This window comes from Thunnus maccoyii, chromosome 21 (assembly GCF_910596095.1).
Source record: "Thunnus maccoyii chromosome 21, fThuMac1.1, whole genome shotgun sequence".
In the NCBI taxonomy this organism is placed as follows: Eukaryota; Metazoa; Chordata; class Actinopteri; order Scombriformes; family Scombridae; genus Thunnus; species Thunnus maccoyii.
Genome location: NC_056553.1, coordinates 1,218,142 through 1,244,335, shown reverse-complemented (window position 1 = coordinate 1,244,335; position 26,194 = coordinate 1,218,142). Strand labels below are relative to the sequence as shown.

General features: G+C 39.8%; 1 protein-coding gene and 1 long non-coding RNA gene across 2 annotated transcripts in view; one reads left to right on the top strand and one right to left on the bottom strand.

The window, feature by feature from the left end:
* Positions 1-9,501: 9,501 nt before the first annotated feature.
* LOC121887717 lies at positions 9,502-14,483 on the bottom strand. The gene is made up of 3 exons (XR_006093024.1): positions 13,985-14,483; positions 12,663-12,734; positions 9,502-11,611 (listed from the first exon to the last, which is right to left on the bottom strand). It is a non-coding gene; the product is annotated as an uncharacterized LOC121887717 (long non-coding RNA).
* A 7,705-nt stretch (positions 14,484-22,188) lies between these two features.
* LOC121888473 (activin receptor type-2B-like) overlaps positions 22,189-26,194 on the top strand; it is a 40,465-nt gene continuing 36,459 nt past the window's right edge. The window contains exon 1 of the mRNA XM_042399992.1: positions 22,189-22,447. Within this exon, the coding sequence (XP_042255926.1) occupies positions 22,396-22,447 (52 nt within the window). The 5' untranslated portion in view covers positions 22,189-22,395. The remainder of the gene's footprint in view (positions 22,448-26,194) is intronic.

Genomic DNA, 26,194 nt, shown 5'->3' with positions numbered 1-26,194 from the left:
TCTTAAGTTTTTCCTGCTGGACAGCAGATGTCTCCTCCTTCACTGTAAAGTTCATTCTCACTGTTTGTTCACTGCAGGCGTCAAGTTTCCACATCACCACTTGTGTCAGTTGAATATTGGACCACGATTGGCTCCAAAAAGGTTGAATATCAGAAATCCTTGCCGGTGGCCCCTTAAAATCTGATTTTTAATGAGCTCAGAGAAACTTTTCCTCCTTCAGCAGATGAATGAAAACAAACTCTGCACAGAGAAGAACAAACATCCAACTGAAGGAACCAGAGGAAACATTTCTGAGTGGAGGGAAACTTTAATTATTGGCAGCAAAATATACTTAAAATATCAACATTACTCAAAGTGCTCCTCAAGCAAACCGGCCTCATTTAGCGTTATATTAATCATCATCATGTAGAAGTGAGATAAAGTTTTAGGCACTAAAAGTAAAACTGAAGATCTTTCAAAAATAATGCTGTGAATCATTTTTATTGATCAGTTAACTTGATCTAAAGTTGAGTAAACAGCAGAAACTTAAAGTAAATCAATATGTTGCTGTGAGCAGCTTTGCTGTGTTGCAGGTTCTCGGCAGGTCGGTTGTTTCTTCTTCTTCTGTGTCTTCATCCCAGACTGACTCCATGATGTTGAGATCAGAGACCATCTGCTGCAGGACTCCTTGTTCTTCTCGTTGATGAAGATGGATCTTTATGACTCTGGATGGATGTTTGGACTCGTTGTCCTGCTGAGCAGCCTGGTCGCCAGAATAAAACGTCGGCACTGTACGTTTCTGCAAACCACAGAAACGTTGAATATCTACGTTTCAACACGTGAAATACGTATCATATTAACATTTCTAAAGTGACGTAGTTCACAGGTGATCTATATGAGTTGATCTTTCCTGTATAGGAGGAGGAGGAGCAGGTGGATGGTTAGTAAGTTTCTAGCAGAGAACACGGTTCGAGACCACCTTGCAACCGAAACCAACGTCCGCTTCCTGTTTCAACCGACTAAAGTGGGCGGGTGTTTTTGCAGCCATTTTTCTGGCGAGAGAACCGGCTTTTTTTAGTGAGACATCGGCCGTTTTTATTTAAATTTTTACTGTTATTTTAACCCAAACCATGATCTTTCCCCTAACCCTAAACCTGCCTAAACCTAACCAGACCTGAACCACAGCGTTGTCACACCACAGAACATCATTATTCAATGGGTAGAAATGTTGATATGATACATAATTCACGTGTTGAAACGTAGATATTCAATTGGTTTGCAGAAACGTTCAATGCCGACGTTTTCTTCTGGCAACTGTGTTGTTCTGCAGATGATCAGACGCCTCCTGATGCTGCTGCATTATGGAGAAAAATCTAAACATCTGAAGGGCCTAAAACTTCTGCACAGTTCTGATTATTAGAATATTAACACTGATTCATTGATGTGTACATGTAAGCATCATTTTAAGGTAGAGCTGATTTTAATAACTCATACTGTTCAGAACCTGTCTGTCACTCTGGGTTTCCAATTTGTTCGCTTCGACCCGGCTGATGGAACCTCCTGCTTCAAACAGGTGAAGCACACGCTGCGTTTCTACTGCAGCGCTTCAGAAGTTTGCATAAAAAAATACTCCTGACAGCTCGATGGGATCATCAGCGCACAGGAAACTACTTCTTCTTCTTCTTCTTCTTCTTCCTCTTCTTCTTCCTCCGTTTCTCACAAGGCCACCAGCTCATCTTATAGACTGTTACATAAAGCGGTTATATAAGCAGCTGACAAACTGGCAGGGCGACCGAGCTGTAGGAGAGAGAAACATGCGAGCAGGAGAGGAGAGGAAGAGGAGGAGGTGGGAAGAAGAAGATGGAAGGAAAACTGTATTTCTTCACTTTCATGTAAACGAGCGACCTGGTTTCCCTTTTCAGATGCTTCATCTGGTTTCTAGTGTAAAGGTTTAAACATGTGTATAAAGGACATAAATATGTATAAAGTCATTGGGATTATGTCACAGTTCAGTGCTGAAATATTAAGTTAAACAGTAAAGAAATAAAAACCTTTATATTTTTTTAGCACAGCGCTAAACAAGGAACCTGAAACCCCTGAGAGACGAAGCGCTGCACAATAAATCCTGACGTCAAGCTGAACACAAACTTTTCTGCCTCTTTGTTTCTACATCCAGGTGAGTTAATATTCCTCCAAATGTACCTCAGTATGAGTGATGAGATTGTTGTGAATCCTTGGTGATAACGTGCAGTGTTTAGAGTGAAAGGTGTGAAAGTTGTAAAGAACATAAGCAGTATATTTATAATAGAATATAAACAATAGAACATGCAGTTTGAAGGGATGATGCACATGTTTAACAGTCTGTTAAAATGTTTGTTTGTTTGTTTACTGAGTTTAGAGACGTAAAAACAGTAATTTGTGAATATAAGAAATAACTTTACTAGTTACTCAACTGTAAGTTTTTTATATTATTGTTTTATGTGCAAAGTGATGATGATACTGTAATATTCATTCATTCAACCTTTATTTAAATCTCGAGGAACCGTTGAGTGCATTTTCACTGTCGACAGTACAATTAAAACAGAATAAATACACACAAACATATTTGGATAAAACAAACAAACAAACAAACAACAGAACACATTAAAAACATGGTTTTAAATGGACCTGTAGGTCTAATTATAGTTTTAATGTGTGTTGTAAAAGGCGAGTCTATAGATGACATCACCATAATCACACAGACAAGCTTCAAACTGAATATAAGGAAATCAGCTGTTTCTGAACAACTTGCTGACAACGTTTTGATCCAGTCAGATCCTCTCAGTAGGTAATAATATGCAAACTATTGTCCACCATATCTCTGACTCTGGAGAATATCACATATTTAGTCTTGTTTGCATTCAGGACTCATTTCAAATTAGAAAGTTTGTCAAAGGCTTGATGTAGGACTTCAGTGTCTGAGTGTGCAGTAACAGCAAAGCTGAGAGTACCCAATATTGAACCCTGTGGAACTCCCTTTGACATGGGTAAAAATACAGAACAATCATTTTCCACTCATTGCTGTCAATGAGACAGATAGTCCTGAAATCTTATAATCAAAACCAGCATCATAAAGCCTCTGTAGCAGCTCAGCATGATCAACAGTGTCAAATGCTTCTGTTAAATCAACAGAGAGGGCAGCAGATACAGTATCACTGATAGGCAGAGTAGTAGCACTGAGTTTAACTCTAAAACCAGATTAATGTGGAGCTGATTATTAACTAATGTCTCCTCTTTAGGAGGACAGGACAGTTTGGAAATTGGCTGATAGTTATATTAAGACCACTTTTATCACCACCCTTATGCAATGGGACTACATGTGCAGATTTCCAGACCTGAGGGATAACTCCAGCAGAGAGATTAAAGAGATATGTAATTTGCTCAGCAATAAACGGGGCGCAGAGCTTTAAAAACTGAGGGTCTAGTTTATCTTCTCCAGTTGCTTCCCTGCAATTCGATAGCTTGAAGTCCTGCAGGCTGAACTGAGAGGTTTAAGCTTTAACACGTGAGCCAACGGCTCGTCATTAAGAGCTCGTCATGACTTCATCATATCAAACAGATTCCCAGCAGCTGCAACAGATCTCTGATGTCTTATTTATTAAGCAGTCATTAAACGTAACATGAGAATGAATAGATTTAGAGGATGTAAAAGAGCTAGAGATTCATTCTGTGTAATAATTAGCTTTTGCATTTATTTCTAAAAGTCTAAAGTTGTCTTAAAGTCTAAAAGCTTCGCTAGAGCCGAGGCTTTGAACATCACTGATAGTTCTGTGGAGAACCAGGAGCTCGATCCATCTTTAACTCTAAGCTTTTTGAAAGGTGATTGTACATCTGGTATTTCAGAGGTGTGATGTATATTACTGTCAGCAAGGTCACTGAGGAAAACCTGCTCATTGAAAAGGTTTAAAATCACTTCTGATGACAATCCGAGAGTTTGATCTTTCCAGGCTGGAGGACGGCGGTCACGAAGGTGGAAACTGCAGAAACTGCAGAAACAGTAATTCTGTCCTTCGTATTAGACAGAATCAAATCTATCAATGATGAGGTCTGGTCGGCTCATCAATCAGCTGTGACAGATTGAGGTTGTCGCACATCTCTTCTAGTCTGTTTGAATCATTTGCCATCAGTTTAGGTTATAAAGTCACGTAGAACCAGAATCTCTGAGTTACTGTACTGAACTGAACCAACCAGACAAATTTGACTGATTAAAAAAAATGGCAAGTATAAAAAATTAGGTTTCAAAACCGAATTCAAAACCAGCAGCAACTTCACGACGCTCATACCAAACTCCCTTAAAAACATTTTAAACTAGGCCTCGTTTGTAGCGGCAGGAGTACGTCTGTAGTGACGGTGAAGGGGTTCAGAGGTCAGGGGTCAGAGGTCAGGCTAGTAACGCCTCTACGTCATGGTGCAGCCGTTTCAGACACCCCAACAAATCCTGAACACAGAAATGGTGAAAAACAATTTAACAGTCTAAATCCACAATTCATTACTACATAGTTCACACTCTTTTCAAGTTTCCAGCGATTATTTTCTAACGTGTATAACGTGTTACACGGACTTCAACTGAATTATTAGAAGATAAGTTAACTCTCAGAGCAATAAATTCAAAAGAATGAGATACAGTGACAACATGAATTCACATTAACAGCCACACCATCCTCCTCCAACTCTGTCTGATCTGTACAACTTACAGTTATGTGAGGAAACCTCAGAATTATGTTTATTCTGTTTAAACCGAGTTTCTGTCAGAATCAGTCTGTGATACAGATGATCTACTTTAAACTGATCACACAAACTTCTGACATTTAAATAACTTTAATTTAAATATTCAGTGGTGGAAGAAGTACTCAGATCCTTTACTGCAGTAAAAGTACCAATATAGCAATGTATAAATACTCCAATACAAGTAAAAGTCCTGCATGAAAAATCCTACTGCAGTAAAAGTACATAAGTATTATGAGCTTGATGTAGTTAAAGTATTGCAGTAAAAGTAGTGGTTTGGTCCCTCTGACTGATATATTATTATTATATATGACATCATTAGATTATTAATAGTGAATACTGATTAATACAGTACTTCAGTAATGTGCAGTATCAATAACTCTCATTTCAACCAGGTAAAGACATGTTGTCTCCATGGAAATAAGACAGAATCAGTCATTTCAGCTAAACCAACATATATTAATGTTGTATGTGTGTGTGTGTGTGTGTGTGTGTGTGTGTGTGTGTGTGTGTGTGTGTGTGTGTGACAGCGCCCTCTAGAGGCTGTAGTGATCAGGAGCAAAGGAGGAGATCAGGTGAGGTTTACTGATCCCTGCGGAGGGAAACTCAGAAGTCAAGTTAGGTTTTATTTATACAGTCTAGTATCATAAATCACATATTTGCCTGAAGGAGGAAGCTGATTAAAATGAGCTCATTAACTTTACTGTACAGCTGCAACATTAAAGCAATGCACACATTAATGACGCATCAATAATTATAATCCAACAAAGAGCACTCTTAAGTTTTAAGTGTATTTTGATGTTAATACTTTTGTATTTTCACTTCAGTAACATGCAGGACTTTTAACAAAACATTTCTACACTGTGGTATTACTACTTTGACTTCAAGATTCAGTTTATTGTTCATTTTCTTGTGTACTTGCATATATAAAAAACTAAATGCTGTTCCTGCAGCCCAGTGCAACAACAACAGAAAGGACAAAGATATACATGTAAAAATTCCCTTAAAAAACAATAAAAACATATAAACGCCAAGAGAAAAAACACAAACAAACAAAAAAGAATGAACAGTTAGCAGCACAGTGCATTAAAGTGCATTTAGAGATAAAGTGTATGTTTCAGTTAAATGTTGACAGCTGGTGCACTGATGGGGGGGGTTTAGAGAGAACGAACATTAGCCATTAGCATTAGCATGGTTGTTGGAACTGCTAGTTTGTATGGGTTAGCAGTTAGCCTAGCTTGCACTCTCTCCCGCTTGTTTCCTCTCCGGCGCAGCTCCAGGCAGGGCCGTGGTCTCGTTTGTTATAATAAAACTGAGTGCAGTGACAGATTATCCCGTAGACTATCACGAGGACAATTGTGAGTCATTTCCCTTCGGCTGGCCAGCCGTGTTTATCTGAGCCGGAGTACACAGAGAGGAGATACAACAACTGAAAGAACGGAGGCAGAAAGACAAACAGGACCGTCAGTAAAGTCAACGTACAGTAATGTCTGCTGGTGATCCCAGCTGTGTAACTACTACACATGGATTTACAGAGTTTATTGTCGTCATGGAGACTTTTTCACCTCCACAGAATCAACTGGAAGGGCAGAGCGAGGTCGGCTGGATCAAAAGATTCAGCTCAGCACGGTGAGAAAAATGTGATTACAACATGTAACCGTGTGAGGAATTACAGTATTTAAGTCTGTATCATCCAGCGGTACTCCATGAAAACTGTTCAGGGTCTGTCTGGTCTTTTTATTCTTGCAATTTGGAAACTTGCAGACATGAATCATTTTATTTCATCTACTAAGTTATTACTTCTTTAGCAGGAACAGACGCTGAGCTTCCAGATATACTACGAGCTGTGTCGTGTACCATGGTTTTTACCTGTTAAAGAGAGTTAGTTGTGCAGTTAATACGGGTCCCCTCTCAGTATATTCTACACAGCTTGCCCTGGTTGTGGCGTTCTTGTAGCGCCGATTCTATATTTTGCCGCCTATTGAAGAGTTACAGCAGTTATTTCAGCTATGCACCAGTATGCCGGTATATGAAGAACTCATCATATGGGAAATTAAAACCGGTATGACCGGATTAATCGGTAGCACTAGTGTCATGCTAACTTTGCACTCTCAGCTCTGTTACAGAGATTTTTGGGGAACCAGCGTTTATCGGTGGAAGCTGCTGAGTCTCCTGCAGCTTTCCAATAAACAAGATACCCCAACAAAAACAGGAGAAAACACAGAAGAGGAAGAAAATGAAGATTTTATGTGTAGCTGAATGAGCTCATGCTGCTGCTATCAGCGCTGTTATTACTTTCTGCCGTGTGTGTGTGTGTGTGTGTGTGTGGGTGGAGGAAGATGTATGCTTTCCACATCCTCAGGCAAGCTTTGTGTGAGAAAGAAACCATGTGAATATTACATCCCCAGGCGAGTTAAATCTGTGTGTGAGTGTGTGTTTGTGTCTATCAGCAGTGCTTTAAGGAGAATCCATGCATTAGTTATCAGCTCCGCTCTGATTTTCCTGTTTCTGCTCACAGCTACAACTGATGTAACATCGCTAACGCAGCACACTGCTCTGTGTGTGTGTGTGTGTGCATATGTATGTGTGTGTGTGTGTGTGTGTGTTTTGTGACTTGTATTGCTAAAATAATTAATGTAAAATTTCTCTTTGTAGGTCTTTTGGCAACAACAGGAACTTTTCTTCCAGGAAGGCTTTCTGGCACCTGTCAGGGTTCAGTCTAAACTACTGAAGAACACCGATCTGGTTAAAGACGAGTGTGTCGATATTTAGCAAGTTTAGAGCTCAGCGAGATACAAACAGATTCATCATTTCACTTCTGTATCACTGTCACACTCTCTAACATTTTCCTCCTTCTTGTCAAAGCCTGATGCCTACATTACCCACAATACAAGTGGAGGTTCAGGTGTGTTATGCTAGTAGCTGCTAATGTAGCCTGTAGCTGCTAGCCTCAACCAGAAATGAGGAGCGGGCTACAGAGCTGAGCTTTTACTTTCTTTAAAGCTAATATACCTTTTTTTTAAACACTAACATTGTTTTTTCAAATGCTAACATTAATTTTTTTAATGCTGACATAACATTTTTAATGCAAATGTTACTTTTTTAATGCTAACGTAACTATTTTAACGCTATCATTGCTTTTTAAAATGCTAACATACTTTTTTGATGCTAATGTTACTTTTTTAAAGTTAACTTTTTAAAATATTGACATTACTTTTTTTTAGCTATTAGCTGCTGTTGAGAGAGTTCAGTTTGTAGTCGGTCAGATGGAGGTCGGATCACATTCCCACCACAACCGAACCGAGACCACTTCCTGTAAAGGGTCCGTGTGGTTCTGCACAAATGAATCGTACTGAGGAGGAAAACCTACCGGAGTCCCGTTTAAACCAGACTGTACGACTCCGGAGGCTCCGTAAACAAACTATAGTAGCAGGATTTCACTTCTTTTTCTCCTTCTTTACTCCAAATGTCAACTTCTCAAATCCATCCGTACATGTTGGAGCCCAAATCCGATCCGGAATACTCGAGTGGACGACACAAACATCCGCGGCAACAAAGATTACAGCAGGATGTCTCTGTTTGGTAAACATTACGCTCACTACCTGCTTATTGTGTGACATAACAGTGTAAGTAGTCAATCTCGAAACCCATCAACTATTATCTGACAACGATTGATGACCTCTGGGGTCAAAGGCCAGTATTTCGGGGGTTCACGTGTAGCCACTAACCTCTCAGCGTTTATGTTCCTCCACTGACGAGTTTGCACAGGAGTAACATACAGAAACAAACCCTCTTCTGTACTGAAGAAGGTAAATTTAATACATGAGTACTGTTTCAATTCAAAGTCCACATTTAGGCCAGAACCTGACCTGAGATGTTCTTGCTTCTCTTGTTTTATTCAGAAAACTGCGAGTTGAATCTGATGTCTCCGTTTCAAAAAATTTAAATATGATTCCTGTTGTGTTCTTGTTAATATCAAAAGCATAAAATATGAAATCTTCTCAGTGTTCAAAGAAACTTTCAGTTCAGTTTATATACTTAACGTTACGTCTGTCTGTCATGTCTGTAGGTGTGACAGTTGGCCTCTATTCAGAGTCTGAGTCAAGGTCTGGACTCTGTTATTCAGCTTTTATACAGAGACAACAGACTGGCTGATAAATACTGTACAGACACACCGAGAACACAGAGAGAAAGATACGACACAAAAACTAAGAGATGAATACAGACACAGAACAAAGAGACGTGAATACAGAGACGAATGTTAACGTATGTAATGACAAATGTAACGTGGAGCGCCGCTGGTCTCTGTATGTTAATGGCACCATGGGTGGGATTGGCGTATCACTAGCAAGCAAAAACGTTCATCCACTTTGAAACAATTTGAATTTGATCACATGATCTTGTGTAATCAGTACCAATGCGTATGCATATCAGGCCAGTCATCCCATTCATTTGAATGGGGGTAGTGCGTATAGTGCGTTGTGGCGCCACACCGGCTTGCAGCTGGAAAGTTGATCCAGAGAGACAAAGACATTATGAGGAGGAGGGGAGGACGTTTCTCTTCGTTTGATAACGTTAAAAGTAAAGTCAGGCTTTGCTGTCGGCTTCCTGACTCATTATAAAGAAGACCAGAGAGAGAGAGAGAGAGAGAGCAGCTGTGGTCGAGCGAGCTAGACAGTTAATGAAGAGAGAGGGAGCAGTGGTAGCGAGAAAGCCGGTGAATCAGATCAATAAAACATTATTTTCTGATTACGTTCTACAGCACAAACACACCCACACCCCTCCACTCAACCCTTCAGCAGTGAGCTGCACCGCCTAATATGGTCTGAATGCAGCCAACAATAAACAGACTATTGACACGGAGGAATCCGTACCAACAGCCAAATCCTAACAGAACATTGGAAATATGACAGATTGATACATATAAATAAATAAAAATAATCCTCTAAAAGACATTTTTGTTTAGAAAACAATGCAAGAACTCGATGCAACAGTGTGCAACAGCTGGTTAGCTTAGCTTAGCATACAGACTGCAAGCAGGGGAAATAGCTAGCCTAGCTCCATGAATAAAGACTCAGCTTCCACAACTCTCTCCTAGAAATTATGTTCCTATACAACTAAACTGCAACAGCAAATACGTTTTGTTAGAAACGTAACGCTGCTGAGTCACATTTTCTCTCAACAAGATGAAAAAATGTTGTTAATTAATGTTTATAATTTGCAAAAATGTTGATACTGAACATATGAGTGAAATGTTCAGAGACAATGTACCTTGTTGTTGCAGTAAAATATCTGCTAGTAGAAACCAGCGGTGAAACCAAATGTGCCAATAAAAAATCAAAAATCAAACATAGCAATAAGAATAATAGCCAGAGAGCCTTGTCACATGGAAGTTCAGCACATTAAAGGTTTCTTTGTTCTAACTGGTTTCAACAACCCACAACAGTGATTCCAGGAAACCAGTCACACAAAGATGGCTATCATGACATCACTAAATTTAAATATGACAAAACAACAACTAGGATTATTTTATGTAGATAAATGAAAGTCATCAGCAGTCATTGTTGATGTTTGCAGCTGTAATCTGAGCTGTGTGAAGACGTTTATCCGTCCTGCTGTTATTACAGACATGTCTGAACCCGCCGCCGCCGCCGCCGCCACTCCACTCACTCAGAGAGGACTTATTGGAAATGATGTTAACATAAAAAACATAATATTGGATGTTTCTATGTTCTTATCTAAACATATGAAGTGAAGCTACATGACATATTGTCAAGGAAGCTACACGTGTTAATGAGGTTTTTAATGAGGTTTTCTTATTTCTGGAGCAGAATCTAGATGTTCTTGTTTGATTTCAGCTGTTTATAATTCAGGCGGCGATTACGTTTGTTAACGCAACATAATTAGGAAAACGATTAAGTCGCATTTGAAGGTAATTTCTAGGAAAACAGTGTTGGTTTCCAACAGTCTGAAGTCTGTTGTATGTTTGTGAGTATTTCTGTGTGTCTCATGTATCAGTGTGAATATTTGCATGATGTACTTGTGTATGTTAATGTTCTTATATATCCAGTCAGGGGCTTTACAATCTGTACAGCAATACAACATCCTTGGTTTGAAACAGGAAAAGTCCCTAAAAAAAAAACCCTTAAAGGGGGGGAAAAAGTGGTAGAAAGCTCAGGAAGAGCAACAGAGGAGGGATTCCGGACAGGAAATAGACTTTGTGTGTGCAGAATAGACCAGATAATAAAATTACAGAAATACATAATTGACAAACAGGATGACAATTTGAATCAAAATTGGTAAAATATAGAAGAATCTGATCGGGAGGGTATCAATAGTGTCACCAGACAGATATTAGCTGAGCCTGTGTGACGCTTATAGAAGGTCTAACGCTCCAATCACCATTTCCGTCTCCTGATGCTCGCCAGTTCCCTTTAATGGCAGGACGACAAGACGTATATATGTGTGTGTGTGTGTGTGTGTGTGTGTGTGTGTGTGTGTGTGTGTTGCTTTTAATGCCGCCGTCCGTCCGTCGTTCAGTTTTATGGCGGCAGGCAGATGGAGGAAAGGCTACAGAGATGGAGGCTGGCGAAGCAAAGCTGCACCCACATGATCCTGCAATCACCCTTAAACACACACACACACACACACACACACACACTTATCCACAGGACTGACTGGCTGCAGGGAACCGTTCTTCCTCTGCAGCAGCGAACGCACTGGTTTACTCTCCGTTAGTTAGTTTGTTGATGAGGTCAGTAGAATCAGCTTCACTCGTCTCCGGAGGCTGCGTCAAGTCAAACACACCTCGGCTGTACTGGTGATGACATAACACTCTGACACTCTGACACCTGCTCTTTACTGGTTCCTATAGAGACGATAGATAGATAGATAGAGTCAATGTTTGATCAACTCTACATAGCCCCGAGGTGCACGGAGAAATGTTTCCTCTCTTGTTTAGTAACTCCTGGTCAGTCATTTTAATCCAGTCCCTCCTCGTATGAGGCTCATTGATCAGTTATAACTACAGCTGCAATGACTGTTTGTCAGTGACAGATGACAACAGACACAAATAAAAGCATCAGGAGAGCGAAACCTCATAAAGCTGATCAGATGTTTTAATATCAGCTGCAGGTAGGAGCTGCTGTTCTCTTTCACACACGTTGTAGCATACCCCAACGTAAGAGCTGGGTACAAATCACATAACAAACAATATATTAGCCACCTTACATAGCTTAACATTAGCTCGTATTAAGCTAAAGCTAACTCAATTAGTTAAACAAACAGTAATATAACGTTACGTAAATTACTTTAAGAACTAACCACACATTAATATTACACTAAATACTAACCTTGTGCCTCTTCGGGGGGTGCTAAAACATTGCATTTTTCCTTCTTAGTTCTTTCATCTTACTGTTTATCTTTACTGTTGCGTGAAGCAGGAACTGGGTGAGTACCAGAATGCTGCCTTCAAAATAAAAGCCCTTCTAATCAAAATAGGAAATAAGGCACTACAAACCTGAAACAGATCAAATATGTAATAAAAACATATTGTAACAAAATGATGTTCAACAGGGCTATCTTTTCTTTAGATCTAAGACATAAATTGGGTTATTTACACACGTTTTACACCTGATTTGTTTACATTTTAGTCAAATAGTCTCCAGTAAACCTGTGAATCAGCTGTTAGCGGTGTAACATGTTCAGACATCCATCACCGATCACTGTGATACTGAAGAAAACTCAGATGTGATGATTCTCAGGTTCTGCAGCCTCTTTATTCTCTGTTTCTAAGTGGATTTATGGAGGTTTTATGGGTTGATGGACATCAGAGATAATGAAATCCTCAGAAAGTTAAAGTCACACTGAATGATATCAAGATGTGTTTCATGTTTCTTCACACAGTATCTCTCCCTCACCCTGAACTCTCCGGCGCCTCCTGGGGAGCCTTTTGTCCTGCTGAATGTCAGACCAGACGTTGTCATTTCACCCTGAATACAGGAAGTCATTTCATCCCCATCAGTGGTGGAAAATAACCGAATACATTTACTCAAGTACTCTACCTAAATACAGTTTAGAGGTACTTGTACTTTACTTGAGTATTTCCATGTGATGCTACTTTCTACATTTCAGAGGGAAATATTGTACTTTCTACTCCACTACATTTATTTGACAGCTTTAGTTACTTTTCAGATGGAGATTTGACACAATGGATAATATAACAAGCTTTTAAAATACAACACATTGTTAAAGATGAAACCAGTGGTTTCCAACCTTTTTGTCTTTTGACGTCTTACAAAAAGCAGTGTGTAGTCGGGGTCACATTTCACATGTCTATGAGTTGTTAACAGCTCCACCAAATAGTGATTTTTCCCTCTAAACTTCTCACATGCTTTCATTTCAATAAATGTTCAAATGATCCAATATTTCAGCAAAAATCAAAGATTAGAGAAAAAGTCCAAAAACTGAAAACAGATTTGTGTATCAGAACTTTGTTTTTTCTTCTTTCCTCTCCCATTAATCATCTCACAACCCCTCAGATTTATCTGCTGACCCTTTGGAGGGGCCCGACCCCTAGGTTGGGAACCACTGGACTAAACTAGCTAACTGTATATAAAGTAGTGTAAACTAGCTCCACCTCCAGCAGCTACAACAGTAACATGCTGCTCTAACACTGATGCTTCACTATTAATAATCTAATGATGTCATATATAATAATATATCAGTCAGAGGGACCAAACCACTACTTTTACTGCAATACTTTAACTACATCAAGCTCATAATACTTATGTACTTTTACTGCAATACTTTAACTACATCAAGCTCATAATACTTATGTACTTTTACTGCAATACTTTAACTACATCAAGCTCATAATACTTATGTACTTTTACTGCAATACTTTAACTACATCAAGCTCATAATACTTATGTACTTTTACTGCAATACTTTAACTACATCAAGCTCATAATACTTATGTACTTTTACTGCAATACTTTAACTACATCAAGCTCATAATACTTATGTACTTTTACTGCAGTAAAGGATCTGAATACTTCTTCCCTTTGTTCTGACTGATGGAACTTCGTTATTGTTATTTGTGAAATTTCTATTGAGGATGCTAAAATTCAAATTCTGCATAAACACAGAGACAAACAGCAGAGACTCAGTGACACACACACACACACACACACACACACACACACAGTGTAGGAGTGTCGGGGAGCTTTCTGTCTCTTACCAGTTTAATCTGTGTCAATATTGAGCAGAATGGAGGCAATCATCTCAGCCAAACTAAAGAAGCTCTGGCACGCTCCCAAATAATCACACACACACACAAACTGATCGTCCAATTAGTGCCTGAAACTCTTCTTGTTTGCTGTCCAAAAAGACAAACTGTGTGTTTAGCAGGGGAATATACAGTGTGTGTGTGTGTGTGTGTGTGTCTGCAGTCTTCACCCTGTAATGAATCCATCTGGGAGACAAACACAAGAATTAAATTCATTTTACCAGCCACCCTCTAGTTTGCTTTCGTTCCTGATGATGACGATGTTTTTACTTTTGTGTCTTCAGTTAAAAAAAAAAACAACATGCTACATATTGAACTTTAATGGAGCTTATACATCTCCAAATAATGCAAGACGAGAACAAATCATCTGTGCAGATCATGGTTTTTATAGATATGCGTTTGGCATTTTAATAGATATTTTAAACAAAAAAGTTACATCCTCTATAGCTGAAATGATTAGTTAATTAATCAATTAGTCAAACAATTTTAATAACTGATTAATGATTTTTGTCATTTTTTAAAGCAAAAATGACCAAAATGACCTGGTAGCAGCTTCTCAGATGTGATTGCTAGTAGCAGCAACAGCTTGAAAGTGACTGCTGGACGTATTTCTGATGATAATTTGCATCTCTCTGCTCTTCATACTGCTAGCATGTAGACACACAGGTTTCACTGCGCAGGCGGATTTTCTGTTTTTCAGAGCGCTAACGTAAGAATGTTATGAATACTTTGTTCTCATGCTAACTTTATTGTTTTCATGCTAACTTTATTGTTTTCATGCTAACATTATTTTATTGTTTTCATGCTAACTTTATTGTTTTCATGCTAACATTATTTTATTGTTTTCATGCTAACTTTATTGTTTCATGCTAACTTTATTTTTTTCATGCTAACTTTGTTTTCATGCTAACATTACTTTATTGTTTTCATGCTAACGTTACTTTATTGTTTTCATGCTAACGTTACTTTATTGTTTTCATGCTAACTTTATTGTTTTCATGCTAACGTTACTTTATTGTTTCATGCTAACTTTATTGTTTTCATGCTAACATTACTTTATTGTTTTCATGCTAACGTTACTTGTGTGAGGGGGCGGAACTTCTGTGCTGCTGGTTGATGGTTTCGGACACATTCAGGTACTTTTCCACTACCTGTAGAGCTAACTTTGTGTAGTCTGTGTTAGCGCTATCACTGCTACTAGCTGCTGTTTCTTACAGGAACATGTGTCATAGGTTAGCATTTTGCTTAAATATTGCTTTGTGTGGGTTTGATGATGTTCACATGTTTATACAGTTGATAATAACCCCACATAGAATTCAGATTCACTGATTGGTGGAACCTTATTGCTGCTTAACTATGCATGTTAGTGTGTGTGTGTGTGTGTGTGTGTGTGTGTGTGTGTGTGTGTCAGACTGAGTTTTAATAATGAGTCCATCAGTAATAAAAGCTTGTTGTGGCAGAACTACTTTATCTCTGTCAGTGTGATTACAGACAGCACTGATACTGTTGAACTGTGAGAACACAGAAATGAGTCTGAGTAGAATCAGAACATTTTATTTTACTTCATGTTGTTTAATTTTTTGACTTTATTTCATACTTGATGTGATAAAGTAAAACATATCAAACGAGTACGTCTCCCTAAACCTACCCAGACCTTTACTAGAGCGTGGTCACATCATAAAACATGTTTATTTTCAGGCAGTGATGTGTAACAGTGTTGTTGCAGGCAGATGTGGTCCTGCTGATGTGTTGATCTGGAGTTCATGAAGCAGGTTGAAACGGAGATGTCTCGCTGATCCTTTTTGTTTGTTTTTGAAAAATCAAGGTATGAAAATGTCTTGAAATGTCTCAAATTTTAATAGGGGAGTTAAATGATTTCAATGAGATGGCATCTGTTTGTTTTATCAATCACTGCAGATTTACTGTATTTGTCTGTGAAATAGTTCAGCTAACTGTGAGCATGTTTACCCGGAAGAAGAACATTTTTTGCTTCAGCATTTTAGTTTTTAATGAAATAGATTAAACTTTTACTCGAATGTGTTCTGATAGAGATCAGAAGCAGAAACACTTCCTTCTTCTTCCAGACGTCAGGAGCCAGATGTGTTCACCAAACAAAGAGTTGGAGGCCTTAAAAATCTTGTACTTATGAGATATTAAGTCACAACTGTGAGATAAGGCCTCCATTTTTGTTTTTGTTTGTTGGTGAATGCAGCGAACTGATGCGTACACACACACAGAAACACATATATACGCTGTTTCCTGCACATGAGCTGGAGTCTATAAACACAGACTCATGCTGACTTCACACCAGGTTTGTTTCTCTAAAGCTCTGAAGATGGAGATGAAATAAAAGACGAGACAGAGACTTTTAGTAAAACGTTGTTTATCACCGACTGCACTGATTGTGTGATTTTCATGTGTTTACAGAGAGATCAGTAAAATGCCAATCAAAGGGGCAATTATAAATGTAATACTGATTAATTTTATCATTCTTTTAATTTACAAAGGAGTCAGTGTTTTATTGTTGTTCTTATCGTTTTTATTTTATTCCTTATCTGTGACACAGCTTGTAAAGTCGGTTCAGATATGAGCTACAGACTAATTATTGATTATATTTCTGAGATCTCACTGCTGATGACGGTTTACAGTCCATGTGATGAATTAATGATATGACGATATAAACAGCTGTTCTGCTGTCGGAGAACCTCGCCGGTGAAACTGAACTTGTTCTTCTTCTTTGCTGTTTGTTTCATGGACAGGTGTACAGACAGGTGCAGCAGGCAGCATGTTGATATGAAAACAGCTGATTAAGGGCGTTTTCATCCATTTATGGATAATTGTGGGACTGGAAATGAGGCTCATGTTCCACAGTGACTGAGATTTATAAAACAGAACCATGTGTACGTACAGCTTTATAAATCTGACAGAACGAATGCGTCTGTATATTTCTGGCGTATGAAACTATAGTTTATGCATCTGGCCTCCTGAGTTCCCGTCTGTATTTTCTGTTGCGGAGGATTTTATATATTCGCTGGCCACCTCGGCGGTGCTCTTACTGTGAAATGTGTGGGTGCATATGTACTATAAGGATCAATGATGTCACCGCAGCCTCCACTCTGCTGGTGAGGAGCATCCACGAGCCGGAGCACTCATGAGCGAGGAGTGTGCGTGTGTGTGTGTGTGTGTGTGTGTGTGTGTGTGTGTGCGTGCATGCACCGCTCACGTCTCTGTGTTTCTGGATGTGTGTGTTTGATCCTGAGCCAAGAATAACACAGCTGTCTGGTTCATGTCTGCGTTTTGTCTGAACTTATGTAACATCAGCTGATGGCAGAGAAGAAGAGTCAGACTGGACGGGACTGACCCTCCCAGTCCACCTTATGATTTTAATTATTCTGATCTAAAGGAAAGAAGAGTTAAACGTCTCTTTTAAATGAAAAGAGATGATATTTTCTAGAAATGCAGCTCAGTAAATAATGTGGCAACTATTTTCATGATCAATAAATCTGCAGATTATTTCTTTCAGTCATTTTTTAGTCATCAAAATGTGAAAAAAATAGTGAAAAATGCTCGTTATAATTTCCTACAGCTCAAAGTTATATGTTTGTTTTATTGGACCAACAGTCCAAAATCCAAAGATACTCAGTTTACTCTGAATTAAAGGTCCAATAAACAACATTCAACCTGACTGGATGTCAGCAAACATTATATTTGCTATGTAAAGACATAGAGGAGTAATGATGACCTGAGCAGAGAATGAAGTCGCTCTCCCTCTGCGTTTGTTGTCATCTGAGCTTCTCTTCTTCTTTGTTTTGGTCGCCGCACCTGCCGCACATGCATGTTAGTGCATGTGAGTCCCTCTGTGTCCTCCATGTCTGTTTCCAACATGGCGGCGGCGTCACAAACTTTCTCAAATTACAGCTAAACGGTTCACTAAAATATGTTCCTGGATATAAAGAAACAGAATCTTTGTCCATATCTGATCTGAGTTTTGTGAGTTGTCAACTCTCTTTTTTTTTCTCCCAACTTTATTGAGTAAACAGCACGTTTGTTTTGGTCTGAGATGTTGGTGCTATAGTGCGACATCTAGAGGCTGAATGTCGTGTATTGCGACTTTGAGGCAAAGAAAAGCAACAAATCATCACATTTAAGAAGCTGAAACGTTTTTGCTTGAAAAATGTGTGTCGTGCTGTATTTCTACCAATAAGTCGGTGATTCTTAACTCTCCTTCAGCCCTGAAGTGTGATGGTCGGCTTCCCATCAATCCCATGAGTCGTCTGGCAGCCGGTTAGTTGGTGAACTAACCAAGCTAACCGCTAACTCACTAGCATTAGTCACAACAGCTCCTGCAGCTTCTCTGTTTTCTCTCTGAGAAATATTCCAGCACATAAACTCTGTTTTTGTACCAATCAAATAAGATATAACATGTTCATGTAAGGTGGTTGCTAAGGTGGTTGCTAAGGTGGTTGCTAAGGTGTTTCCATGTGTTGTTCAGCTCCAACATGTACGGATGGATTTGAGAAGTTGACATTTGGAGTAAAGAAGGAGAAGAAGAAGTGAAATCCTGCTACTATAGTTTGTTTACGTAGCCTCCGGAGCCGGAGGAAGCTTCCTGAAAGCTGACCAATCAGAACAGAGCGGGCTCATCAGGAGGCGGGGCTTAAAGAGACAGGAGCTAAAACGGCCTGTTTCAGACAGAGGCTGAACTGAGGGGCTGCAACTGGGAAAAAAATCACAAAAATGCCGACATTTTCCAGTCGGCATTTTCCAGAACCGTCTACAAACCAATCAGTGTCAAGTACAGAGAGACGCAGCCCACAGAGGTGAAACTCTTTACCAACCAGATCAAATGTAACAACATCACAAAACATGAACCTTAGTTCAGACTTTCAGGTGTGAAAAGGTCCAGAGTTTATTCAGACCTGTATTAGTATCACGGCCTCCGATAGCTTCGTCCACTCACAGCTCTGTCAGGACGGCTTGCTATTGGACAACAGTGCAAATTTGCAGGTCAAAGTTCACCAAAGCAAAAAACATTGCACTGTATTTACTCCCCCTCCTGCAGCCAATCTACAAGCCGCTGTAACTCGATGTCACCTTTTTAAACGCTGGTGTGTTCAGACTCAAGCACATTAGTTTACTTTCTACAGATTTAAGAAGGGTTTAAAGAATTTAAAACTGATTGTACAGTCAGTCAGACAGTCAGGGTTGTGTTGTCACGGCCACAACAAAAGAAACATTTGGTTCAACCTTGTGACCAGCAACATATAAAGCTGATGACATACCTGAGGTAAGTACGCTGTGCAGTCTGGGAGAGAGAGAGCTGCCTCTCCTCCAGCCTCTCTTAAATATGGCGGCACTGATCAGCTGATGAGGAGCATCTGAGAGAGAAGAGAAGAACATGAAGGAGAGGAGAGTGTAACACCTCCCACCCTCAGTTACTGATTATTCTTTATTTTACCACACATAATAATAAAAAAGAAAGATCAGACGACCAGACGTTCACCTCAGACTGGTTAGAAGCCAGAATAAAGTCATAAATAAAAGCCTCTTTTAATTGCAGAGTGAGCGCGCTGATGATGGTTGAACTGGGTGTTTTCCATCAGCTCCGACCTCCAGCTGCTTCAACGACCAGTTTAAACGGCACAGAAGTATCAGCCAGCAGGTCTTTAATCTGCTGGACCGTCAGACCACATGAACCAACGGGTCAGTTAAACGCGTTCGAGCCCTCATGGAGTTACGAGACACCAAAACACAGCTGCAGCGGTGAAACACAAAACCTACATTACAAACAAACTGAGAACTTTGTCCTTTGCACCAAACTCTACAAATAAAACACAGCTCAGGTTTTTATAAATCATCTGAAATTAAGGACATTTTACTAAATAGTGAAGCTCTTAAATCATCATGTAACAATAAAACAAACCTGCTTGTTTCTGCAGCTTTGACTTCATCCTCCACACAGTTTATTTATCAGAATATAACTTTTCATACAGTAGCTCCAACTGAAGGTGACGTACACATAAGAAAAACATCACAAATAAGAAAAATTACTATAAATAATAGAACGAAGAAGAAGAATAAAACATTAAATAATGAGACGTTAAAGTGCAGTAAACATACACATGCAGCTGCTCTTCATTCAGGTTCCTCATATGAACTCCCAAACACAATCACTATATGTATATATGTAGATATAAATATAAATAAAGTATATTTTTTCTTTTGAGTCCCTGTGAGTGATGCTGTCGTCCAAGTCTTCACAACAAACGCTCCTCTGACTTGTAGAAAATGTTTTTATGTGGACGTTTTAACATCTTTTCATTTATTATTTTTTAAATCTTTTTGTTGCTGCGTGAAGCTGAAGAACGTTGAAATCAGCTGTTTTACATCACAACTAACTTTTTTTTTAAAGAAACAAGAAAATTGTAAAAAATAAATAAATAAAATGAAATATTTGACTTTTCTTTCCTTCCTCTCCCAGCTGCTGATTACCCATCATGCCTCTGTGTCACTGGTGTCCATATGATTGAAGTAACAACCGTACTGGTTGTACTGGAGGAGCAGAGGAGTGTTTCTGTCTCTCTCATTACATTCCTGCCTTTGTATTTAAACATCCGGGCTCTCTCTCTCTCTCTCTCTCTCTCTCTCTCTCTCTCTCTCTCTCTCTCTCTCTCTCTCTCTCTCTCTCTTTAGGAGCCATTTTGGACTCAGTTCAGCTCTGTTGCACCAAACAGCGTCAAGCACGTCAGAGCGACAGGTACCACTTCCGGTCAAGATTATCACAATAAAGCTTGCAAAAGAGCTTCTATGTGGTCTTGTAATTAGTGCAAATAGTATATTACAGTTATGGTTACATCTTTAGCTTTTATTTTGTGTTCCCTGATGTTTTGTATTTATTAAAAAAAAAACATTTTAATGTAAAAAAATCATTATATTGAAATAATAAAATGAATAAAACATTAACTTTATAATTCAGATAACACCGGACGGCAGTAATATTTGCTGTTTTTTTGTGTATTTTTTGTGTATTTTTTGTGTATTTCAGTGAGGTTTTGCTTCAGCTGTTGATTTATCAGCCTGATGCACAATCATAAAGAACCAGAAAATAAAACAAGAACATAAAAGTTTGTCTTAATTAAACGACTCAGTCCGTCCACTGAGGAACAGGATGCTTCAGTGTGATCTTCTTCTTCTTCTTCTTCTTCTTCTTCTTCTTCTTCTTCTTCTCTGTGCAGTTTGTTTTCAACGTCTCTCACCTTAAATCTAAGTTGAACACCTGGACGCACCTGCAGGACTCATGACATCACAACTAGTTTGGAGCCAATCGTGGTGCAGTATGCAAATGACACAAGCGTGACGGTGAGCACGAACACTGAGATGGACTTCACGGTGAAGGACGAGACGTCTGGCGTCCAATATTTACAGATTCACGGATTCTAAATTGTTACATGAAGGAGGAGAAGATGTTTTTACATCTTTTAAAGAGATAATTAAACTTTTATTTGGTGAAAATTCAAAGCACGTAAATAATGTAAAAGATTAACCATCTCAGATGACGTTTGGCTGCTTGGTCCACAGATCCTGATGCTTGTCATGGAGTGTTTTTAACACCACTGATGTTGCTGCTGCAGCCAACAGCTTCAACTAAGCTTTTACTTTGAAAGAGGAAGCGGCTGGATTGATGCTGATGAGCGCAGCTTGACGGAAACAGGCTGCATGTTTGTCCCAGCAGCCCAGAGAGAGAGAGAGAGAGAGAGAGAGAGAGAGAGAGAGAGAGAGAGAGAGAGAGAGAGAGAGAGAGAGAGAGAGAGGACGAGCTGCGGCGGAGGGAAAGAAAGAAAGAAAGAGAGAGGGAGGGAGGGAGGGAGAGACGGGCAGAGGAGCGCAGGTCTGCGGGCTGTTTTCACGCCTCTTTGTGGCTGTGTGTCTGCGGGCTGCTTTGGGAACTATCAGCGGGCAGTGACTGTCAGTGACCCCGGGCTGAGCCGCCGCCGCTGCTGTCCGCCCCCGCATGGCTCCGGGTCCGCTGGGAACTTCTCCGTAGAGCCGTGCGGGTCTGGTGCGTTTTGGAGGAGCAGCAGGAGAAGGAGAAGGAGAAGGAGGAGGAGGAGGAGGAGGAGGAGGCTGCTGGCTGGATTATTACACACTTACACACACACACACACACACATACACACACACACATACACACACACACACACACACAAAAGCCCACCGGACAAAAAACGCCACAGCTCTCCCAGCCTGGCTGCGGGTCGCGGTTTTACGCAGCGTCCCTCTGCGCTTGTGGAACTTGTGTTTTTAAATGTTGGAGGAGGATCCGGCGGACAGCAGGACGCAACCTGGCGGACACTAGAGGGAATATGTGGCTCTCCTGGCTGACTTGTGCACTTCTGCTGGGAACTTTGTGTGCAGGTAAAGAGAAGAGCGGAGAGCTGGCCTGTTTGTGCTGTTTGTTCTGTGGGTGAAAGGGCTGCAGGTTGCAACACTGCGCGTCCTCTGAAAGCCAGAATATCACACACACACACACACAAACACACACACACACACACACACACACACACACACACACACACATATATATACAGCGTGAGGCTTCAGCTGTACCAAGTGTATGCATATTGCAGGAATATGAGGCGGGTTTTATGCGTGTTTGTTTGCGGCGTTTCTCAGCAGCTGCACACGTGAAAGCGCAGATATGTTGAGAGGTTTGAACAATGAAAAGTCCTCATTAGAAACCTTGTATGAATATTATCAGCTGTGTTTTGGGGCCGTGTAGTATTTTTCCAGCAGCAGCAGCAGCAGCACATGGCGAGAAAAAGCAGAGCAGGACTGAAGGAATATTATCCTTCTTCTAGAGAAGCAAACAAACCAGCTGCACTGATCCGATATTATATTTATATAATGTGAATATTGTAGGAATATTAAAGGTTTGCTCCTCTGTGACAGACTGTGTGTGTGTGTGTGTGTGTGTGTGTGTGTGTGTGTGTGTGTGTGTTCAGATTAAAGGTGGACTGAGGATCCTGACGCTCCAGTGTCCTCATGTTGCACCGAACATGGCTGCACAAAATATCGCTGTGAAGCAGAAAGATGATGATGATTGGTTTTCATGTTTTGATGCTTTCGCTGTCAGCAGGAGCAGTCACTGTCCGTGCGCGTGTGCGTGCGTGAATGTGCGTGCGTGCGTGTGCAGCTCCATTGTCTGCTCAGGCATGCAGGCGGATCAATAATCGATCAGCAGAGCGGCAGCGGAGCTCGCGCCTCCCTCTTTATAACCGGACAGATTTCATGTTTGTGTTTTTTTTTGCCTCCCTGCACGCGCTCCTCGGTGCCGCCCGCGCGCGTTTTTACTACGCGGCGCACGGCGGGCGGATGAATGAAGCAGCTCGGTCATGTGGCCTCGTAGTAGTGGAGAGGAGGCGTGTGCGCGTGCGTGCTGGAAAAATACTACACACGCGCGCGCGCACGTTTTTGTGAGGTTCCAGTGAGATTATTGTATCAGGCTGTTCTGTGATATTTCTGTTCTACTGGTTTGAATATGGAGCTTATTACGCTTCATTTCCACTTTACCTGCAATATTTCCATCATACTGATGCGGATTTTTGCTCTTTTGCATGAAAAATAAGCATAAAAACCACACATATCTCAAGATATTTCTAAAATAGTGTCCAACAGTGAGATCAGTGGTGATTTCCGGTTGTATGTCTGTATTATTGTTACTGCTGTGACAGTCAACACTGACATTACTGAGCTCTATCAGGCTGCAGATCCAAGACATTATTATAACATATTTTTATAACAACAAAATTCAAGTAATATCTTATCTTATCTTAATATCTTTTAGCCAACAATGAGATGATGGTGACTTTATCACACTTTGTGCTGTTATGTTTAACTTTCTTATTATATTTCTATAATATTTCTGTGGATTTGACGTCTGTGGTGACTTTCATGCTTGTTCGGTGTTGAATCAATAATATTTTAAGTTACTTCTAAGAGCAAGTGACCAACAGTGAGATGCTAGTGAGCTCAGCTTGCTTCATGATATACAGGAGCTCATGTGTGACTTCTTTAATATCAGTGATGTCATATTTCAGTGTTTCTGCAGGTTAAATTCATCACATTGACTGTGTAGAACAGCTGACTGTGTTTTATTTACAGAGGAACTCCGTTAATCTTCTTCTGGTATTTCTATAATATTTCTGTTTAGTTGCTGTGAGATCATAGTGATTATATTCAATATGCTTCATATGTATTTGTGTGATGTCGGTGCAGAACTCAAACACACATTAATGATAAACAGGTGATATTTACTTTTACTGGCAGACAAGATTGTTTCTAAATGATCACTGTAGTCACTTTTAATACGTCAAGATAAACATGCTGCTCTACTTATATTATATATATATATATATATATTACAGTATGAGTCCTGAGGTGCTGCAGCGGTCAGTCAGAACAAAAGGAATGTTTATCAGCTGTTGAGGAAAACGCTCACAGCTGTACTTTACCTCCAGATCAATACACACACACACACACACACACATACACACACACACACAGAAACACACACACACACACAGAAACACACAATATATACAACAATATTAAGAATTTAAATTTCTGATCAGCGACTGCAGGAGTTAAACATCATGATGTCTTCACTTGGGCTGCAATTAATGATTCATTATCAAATATGCTGACATTCATTATTATTATTATTATTATCAGTCAGTGAGTCAGTGTGAACTCATGAAGGACTTCCTGTCGTCTCTAACTTATATTATTATAACTGAAGGATTATAGAATAATGATTTGAGCTGCAGTGAAACATTAACAGACGCAGCTGTGATGCACGTTTGTTGTTTGTCAACTGAAAAGAGGAAGAAGAAGAAGAAGAAGAAGAAGAAGACGAAGAAGAGATGTGGCTGTTTTCAGTAGTTCAGGTGTTTCTCTGTGAGACTGAATCATCACATCAGCTGAAACTTCTTCAAACCCACAAAAAACTTTATTTCAGATTCTAGCTGGAGGTCCGTAAGTTCACAGATGTTACATGTGTCGGACTGAATTTGGGGGGAAACGTGTTTAAAATGATGCAGCAGGTTCGATGGACAACATATCAACATATGAACGTGTTGCTACTTTAACTCGTCGTGTTGTTTGATGTAAATGTGAGAAAGTATCTGCAGCGTTGTTGTGCTTCTCAGCGCTCGGCTCCCTGCAGGCCTGAACACCAGCAGAGGGGCGAGGGGGCACGATGGGGGGATGGGCTGCCCATAGGCAAGATTTAAAGGGCCAGTGCCCTTTTTTTTTTCACGGCTCCCCTAAGATTGATGACATGAGGTCAAGAGGAGGAGGAGGGAGGAGGGGGAGGAGGAGGAGGGGGGGGGGACTGGGTCAAGAGCAGATCTGTGGGGAGAAACTGAGGAGCTGGAGGAGAGCTGACTGCAAGAAATAAAGATAAAACAGAAACCTTTTCTACTGAAAGATGTCGACAACTAGCAGCTGGATTACTGTTCATGTTCACCAGAGGATGAATCCTCCTGACTCTTCATGATTTTAAAGCTTATATTCATATTTCTGCGTTAAGTGTGTCAGAATGTAACTCCACGTCGTAGTTTTCTCCTACAAGTTTCCTGTTTAGGAATAATTTCCAAGAAGTGCCCTGAAAGGAATAATTGTTGCTAATTACAGAGAAAATAGAGACACCGTACATTTCCTACAATCAGGAAAATATAAAATGTGTGTCGACAAGCATAAAATTCAACACATGAAATAAACTTTACATTTGCTTTTCCTCTATTTTCCATGAAATTAGCACTAAATTACAGAGAAATGATCAAGTAATTACCCGGAGCTGTAGTTCACAGGTCTGTAACTTTAAATAATTTGGTGATAATTTCAAAGTAAACTTTCTTTCATGTGTTAAACTGATTGACAAATGTAATTGTTTCACCTGATCAGCTGAGCTGCTGCGAATGACTAAATGACTACAGTTACACCAATAATTACGTGGTATTAATTAATGAAGTGTAAGAATTGACACTTACTGGAAATGATTTGAAAATGATGAATCTGATTAAATAATCGACTGATATATATTTATTTGACTGTATGAACAACACATCAAAAAACAACCTGTAGTTACGTTTTACGCCATCT